A 6,926-nucleotide genomic window follows, 5' to 3' on the forward strand; every position below is an offset into this window, starting at 1 on the left:
TGATAAGTAGACTAATTGCAGACAAATTACTGGCTTTGGGTGAAAATTACCCAGTGACAGGGATTAGTTAAATTGAATATATCCACAAGAGTATTAACCCAATTTGTTTTTGTGGGTTGGAAAGGCATCTGAAACAGAAGATTGACCATAAACCTCAGTCTCCGGTTCACCTGATGGTCACATGTACTACGATGTGGGGCTTATGCTGGGTATTAAAAGGATTAGGCATCAGCGTTAAGGGTTAATACTTTCTGTGGTAATTCTGAATCTAATTGAAAGGATGTGAGTGTTTGGAGAGCATATATATTTGGAGAATAACAATGATTGTGCCAATTATATAGATTTTATATAGTGGTGCACATTGTACCATCCACTGGTGCAATGCACAGTAATTGCATTGGGATGTATTTAGACCTACAACTAACAATTTTTTCCAATATTGATTAATCTGTTACATTTATTTTCTCTAAAATGTCAGGAAAGGGTGAAACATGCCACAAGTTACTGAAGCCCAAAGTAGCATCTTCAAATTGATTGTTTTGTCTGACCAAGAGTCAACCCAAAGATTGAGTAGCAGGAATCAGTATTTTGTTTTGTTTTTACTCTTTAAATTACCTGATGCCATTGATTAAATTTCTTTCGATAGACAATAATTATTCATCAACTACTTGTTTCTGCACTCATTATTTCCTAAAAGCTACTGTTTCAATGACATTCAATAATTCAATGTACTACTAATTGGCTGTTTCTCAAAGAGTTATAATGAATTCAGTAGACCAAAAGGTCATCAATTCAAAGCACATCACTTAAGATCACTCCAAACCCTGAATACGGTTTTACAGTTTTCATGTCACTGCACTGTATCAGCCATAGTAATGTGCATTACAGCAGTGTGTGTGTGTGTAAACATATATAAATACATATGCATAAAAACTCCCAAAACTTCAATCCTCCAATCACGAAACATACAGTACAAGTAATCTTAATAAACGTCAAGTTGCCAGTGAGAGGTCCTCAGGGAGTGAATATATTCAAAAACATGTCCTTTTTTGGTTTCATTTTTATGTCTGAAGTGGAACTGTATATGTTTCACTTTATAAACATACATGGTTGTGACTTTCAGCTGATCCGAAACAGACACTTTGCTGGTGACAAAAAAAAAACACACACACACACAGTGACCCACTTTTCTGAGCTGAACTGGACCAACCAAAAACAGATCGCCCTGCATCCATTTATGATTTGGGCGTGGATATAAGGGATGAATACACATACACAGACAGACACATGCTTATACACACCAGTAGAGCAGGGACAGAGGCCTTAAGTGAGTACAGCTGTGTAGCCAGATGTGCTTTTGAGTCCTGTGGTTACAAGTGCATGTGCACTTAACGTGTGTTTGTGCGTCTGAACCTGAAAATCTACTCTGCTCATTCTAATCCCTCAACAGAACAACCTTTTCCCCTGCACACACCCGCCCCTTACTGCCCCTGGCAATATGATCTGCCTCTCCCTCTCTCTCTCTCTGTCCCTCCTTTATCCGCTGACTGAGTAACAGTGGTAATAAAGCTATATAAACAATATGACCTGAAATGGATTTCAGTTTAATTTGAGGACAACATTTAAGTCACACTGGGGAAAAAACAGATGCCATATTTATCTGATTTCCATCATGGCTGCCATTAAAAACTCTCTCTGTCCAGTTTTATCTCTCTTCAGTCTCTTTACCTTTAAACTGTCATGTCTCCTTAGATCCACTAGGGAGCAGACTCTTCAATGACTGATTGAATGAATGAATGAATGAATGAATGAATGAGGTACCTCCTCTGCGACATATATTAATAAATTAATATTTGCTTATCCACCATCAAGTGGTTGAACACACACACACACACACACATACACACACGATATTACAATACACAATATTAGTCACTATGCTTAAATGTCAAGATATTAGATTAGACTGGTGTGTGTGTGTCTGTGTGTTTGTTTGTGTGTGTGCTCTAACAAACCGCCACACAAGCATGCTAAATGCCCTACAAGCACAAATGAACACACTCAACACACACACGTATACACACATTGAACTGCAGACACCCAAACAGCAAAATATTCAACAGTAAGACCGGTGAAGGTCATCATTAGCATAGTATTAACAGCCCTGTGTAAGAATGTGTGTGTGTGTGTGTGTGTGCCTGTGCGTGTGTGTATGTGTGTGGTGGAGGTGTGTCTTTATTCTAGCTGTGAGGGGTCACATATGTCCCAGTGTCCTGTGGGAATAACATGGGGTCTCGTGCTGACAGCACAACAGGAAGGGACATGGACGGACACACACCACAGACACACACACACACACACACACACACACACATACACACACATTTTAAGTGCTGCACTGGCACATTTGGTGAAGGAGAAGGATTATTAGGTCACATTGCTTCACCAAGGACATGAGTTCAGCTTTTCCCTGACAAAAAACACCTGCGTAGGTCAGTTCACTCTTGTAAGAAGAGTTTGCGGAAGAAACCACACTGTAAGAAAGAAAACCAGCCAGGAATTCCTGATGTACCAAGCACCATGAAAAATCCAATTGACAGCTCAATTACTTAATTTTCACAACACTCACGATGATAGCAATTTAATTCCTTCATGCAAGAAACCCTGAAGTCTGTATCCATCCACCAACTGATCCTGAGACAGTTGACTCAGAACCATAAAATAACACATTCAAGAACACATCAGAGGCACACATTCACCCTTCTGACCCTGAAATTAATATAAGATTATTCAGTGTGTTGCATGTACACTGTACAAAGTCCTATGTATTTTCCCATTCATTCACTCAATTTTCTCATTCATACTTTTGAGTTTGAATCATAGACTGTATAATAAATGTGTCAAGCACACAGAAACAAAAGCAGTAAAATCTCTCTGTGTCACTGACAAACTCCTTGAGACAAAAAGAGATATTTTTGGTTTGTGACAACCATACAATTGTTTTTAGCCTGCATACCATAGTTTTGTGCACTAGGTTCAGTGATACTTACTTAAGCCAGTTTCCTATATCTGCAGCTGTTGACAGCATACTAAGTTGGGACATTTTCCACAGACACATACAGTACCTACACCAGTTACAATACTGTAAGTGATGTGCCTGTTCTTATTCTACACTACAATAAGGTTAACCACAATGGGGAGGCTTTAATCAGCCTGAACTAAACCCAACCTCACAAATAACATTTTAATTAGTGGTCTGCCCACCGACAGTCCCCATTAACCCCCACTGTTCCTAACCATTTCCAACTGTCATGTACTTCAGCTAATAAAGAAACCCAATGTCTCCACCTCTGTCTTTGTCTTACTGGCTGTACAGTAAGTCTATCTGTCCCACTGTGGTTCTATATCTGACTCCCTCTAGCTGGATGCACTTTATTAGCCCCATGGTGCATAATGCATGCTAATTTGTTACCAATTAACTCCAAGTCTGATGTGTGGCCCCACTGTATTCATGACTAAAATCCAGTCAACTGCAGCAGAGGATCATTGAACCCAGAGGCAACATGTTTAAAAATTATGCAGTAAAAAGCTCTGTCAGAAGGGCTTTCAATATGTTTTTTTTTCCAAGCCTCCTGTGTGCATAACCACTCTTTTTTTACAAGTCAAACAATATCCAAACCTAAATGTATTTATTTCTTTATCAAAATGTATGAGCTAGAAAACTGCTCAGTCTAGGCTGGCTATTCAGCATGTGACAAGACCTAACAAAAAAAAAAAATTGATATACAGATGATAAATATATATGTATGCATGTATATGATTTCATACTGTATCATAAATCAACTCACAACACTCTGGGGCTCATAATCTGCCTGTTGAGAATCATTGTACTAATGGAATTAAAATAGATTATATGGATTACCCACAAAAAAAAAGAAATCACTTGTCAAAGAAAATTAGAAAAAGGCAGCAATCTGTATGGATTCAAATGTGCCCTAAGTGGTCAATGTCTTTCCTTAATCAATCATGTTCATTCCATCTTAAGGGGAAAAGCAATATAGCCTAAATCTCCAAGACAAAAATCAAAATAGTCTTGTCTGTGGCATCTATTATTTTGTTTAGGCACCATGTCAGTAATTGATTAACGGCTTCAGATAGAATCCTATTATTATTATCCTAAATCCCAAAGGCTGTTTGGTCTCTGATCTTTTCCACAGCTGGTTGAATGAAGGTCAGACAAATTACAGCATCCTTATGATTTATGAGAACAATAACTCTGACTACACAGCAACACAGTAAGCAAGGGAATGATTAGAGGCCCAGTCCTTCATGAGCAACCAAGTTAATAAGTGTCACTGTCCAAATGCCACAGTTAATGAAGGAACAGGTTATTTTTGGAGGCTATGCTACTGAGCATAACCAGCTCACCACTGGGTGACAAACATAAAAATAGAAGAAATCACACACACAGTCATACACAGCGAAAAACAGAGAGACAATTAGACAGTCTAATTTTTACCTTGCTGGAGTAAGGTCCAGGGATGAGCAGTTTCAGTGCTTGTCTTTTCAGCTCTGTCAGTCTTGCATTGCAGTTCTCACACCATATCCCTCTTTCACTACCAGGGGAACTTCCACTGCCTGAGGCCGGTGATCCTGTCCCAAAACCTGGGGAGCCACCCAGAGAACCGGGAGATTCTGTCCCAATCCCCGGAGAGATGGTCCCAGGGGATCCAGAGAATGACCCTGGTGAGGAGATTCCTGAGCCTGGGGACGGGGTGCCTGTGGAGCTTGGCATTGAGCCTGCTCCCTCTGGGGCGGGGCGTGTGCTGGAGCGGGTGGTTTCCTCGTAGGCCTTTCGGTACCATGTGTCGGGGAAGAAGGAGGCAGATTTGGTAGGGGAAGTGTCAGGCATCTGTAAACATTTTTTAAAAAGAAGAAGAAATCTTGACTTACAGGCCCTTTTCACTGCAGACATTTGTGCATGTCATATCAGGAAAAGTACAGGTGTAAATATGAATATTAATGAGTAATGCCTGAATTCCCCATTGTTTTTTCTAATTCCAGGGGCCTGCTATTGGGCATGCTGGCTCCCTGGTATGACACTCAATGTAACGGAGCTGACATTAATGTTATTATTAAGGTTATTCTTAATTACAACTGTGCCGTGAAAAAGCCCATATTGTGTGAATATGTGTAACTCCCACTCATCCCAGTGCACACAACAGGCTGCACAAGTTGGGATGAGAACACAATAATGAGGAGGTGCTTAGGGCAAATGTCTTGTACCAGGAAAATTAAAAATCAACCTCGCTATATTCAGTATGCTAGCTATTTAATAAATCATCCGTTGTTTGTGGGTCTGCTGAAATTCATGAACAAAAAATTAACCTGACTCACTGCTTCAATATTCCTTCTTAGCCTTCATGTCAACAATTAATAAATGGTGAATCTCTTGTTTTGGAAAATAAGGCTAGACATACAGTAGTCACAGTATCTGAAGCCAATAACTTTGGCATGACAAGGAGTCTAAACTAACATTTGGGCATTAAATCAAATAAGCAGACAATTTAAAAAACACAAACAGGAAGTAATGTTAAACATTTACTGTGTCAACATATTAGATTCTTCCATTACGGTCTAAATAGGATCAAGTGAGACTCAAGTCAGTGGAGACCTGTGTTATTTCTCTCTCTATTCAGACCGCCACATGGGAACATCAAATAAGCCACAAGGAGTTGAAAATTAGATCTTTTGCGGCTGGGTAAATCCAGTCAGAGAGAACAGACCCATTGATGTGGTGGTGGCATGGAGAGGTTGGCTACTATGGCTGCTGTAATCCCTCACAAGGGCTATAATAAGGAACCAATGGATAGGCTGATAGGTGGGAATGCACAATCATCTCCAAGTGAAGAGGTGGGTATAATGTGAGTTATAAATTAACGCTAATTAGGCTGTATGAGGTAGGCAGTGACACAGGTGTGAGTGTAATACCTGATTGAGCTGCTTGCTCCTTAGGTAATGATAATTAAGAGATGTGGGAGATCTATCAGTGAAAATGCATGCCACTGTTGTGACACCATGAGCAGTGATGTGTGAAATATGATCTTCACAAAACAATCAATCAACAGCATGCACAGAAATCTACTAAAATGAGCTTCCATGAGTTCCATGGCAGCCTGAAAAGGGGGTGAGCAAACTACAGTTTCCTATTAAAATGGGGGGNNGGGGGGGGGGGGGGTAGGTGTGAGATAAAGTGCATGCATCACTGAATGGATCATAAGTTCTTTCTGTGTTTTCCAGGCTTATAGCTGACAGAGGTGTGCCCAACCCTTTGACTAGTGGAATGAATAACCTACCCCATATTTTCTGCTCCGGCTGCTCACAGACCTCTCCTTGGTCCCCGACAGTGAAGTCATGTTGGAGGTGAAAAAAGGGGGGAGAGGAGAGGAGAGGAGAGGAGAGGAGAAAGAACCTATGCTGCTGCTTCACATTCAAAAAGAGACCACCGGATCGATTTCAATTAACCACAACGCCCCTGCAGTTGGCTCTTCTCAGTCTGGACGCAACCTCACGCCACTTCCAAACACATGTGGAAACCGGTTACATCCCAATTCCGTCGCCAAAAGACCAAAAAAAAAAAAAAAATCCAAGACGGTTTTTGTTTTCTTTTTCCAGAAAAACCCTCGAATCACTTGTATAAAACAAACTAAGATTTCACACAGGTCTTGAGAGAAAGCAGCAGACCGCTCCCTGTCAGCAGAGGCTGCTCTGCGCTCTCTGCTCAACAGCGCTCCGGACTGGCACCGCACTCAGCCTTGCCTCTCTCCATCAGCTCTGCGTCTCAGGCTGGCCAGGTAAAACCAAACCACCCCGGGGGGGGGGGATTCCTCCTCAAGGGCTACACCGACAAAGTCACGACTCATTAG

The 6,926-nt window shown here is 41.0% G+C and overlaps 1 protein-coding gene across 1 annotated transcript in view; it reads right to left on the reverse strand.

Annotated features, from left to right (window-relative positions):
• Nucleotides 1–6,862, reverse strand: part of kif26ba (kinesin family member 26Ba) — a gene marked incomplete in the record, with an annotated part of 79,172 nt that extends 72,310 nt beyond the window's left edge. The window contains 2 exon segments of the mRNA XM_035652536.1: nucleotides 4,520–4,912; nucleotides 6,357–6,862. Coding sequence (XP_035508429.1) covers nucleotides 4,520–4,912; nucleotides 6,357–6,416 — 453 coding nt within the window.
• Between the last annotated feature and the right edge of the window lie 64 nt (nucleotides 6,863–6,926).

This window comes from Morone saxatilis, unplaced genomic scaffold, assembly GCF_004916995.1.
Source record: "Morone saxatilis isolate NCDOM2014 unplaced genomic scaffold, NCSU_SB_2.0 Contig11, whole genome shotgun sequence".
Classification (NCBI taxonomy): domain Eukaryota; kingdom Metazoa; phylum Chordata; class Actinopteri; family Moronidae; genus Morone; species Morone saxatilis.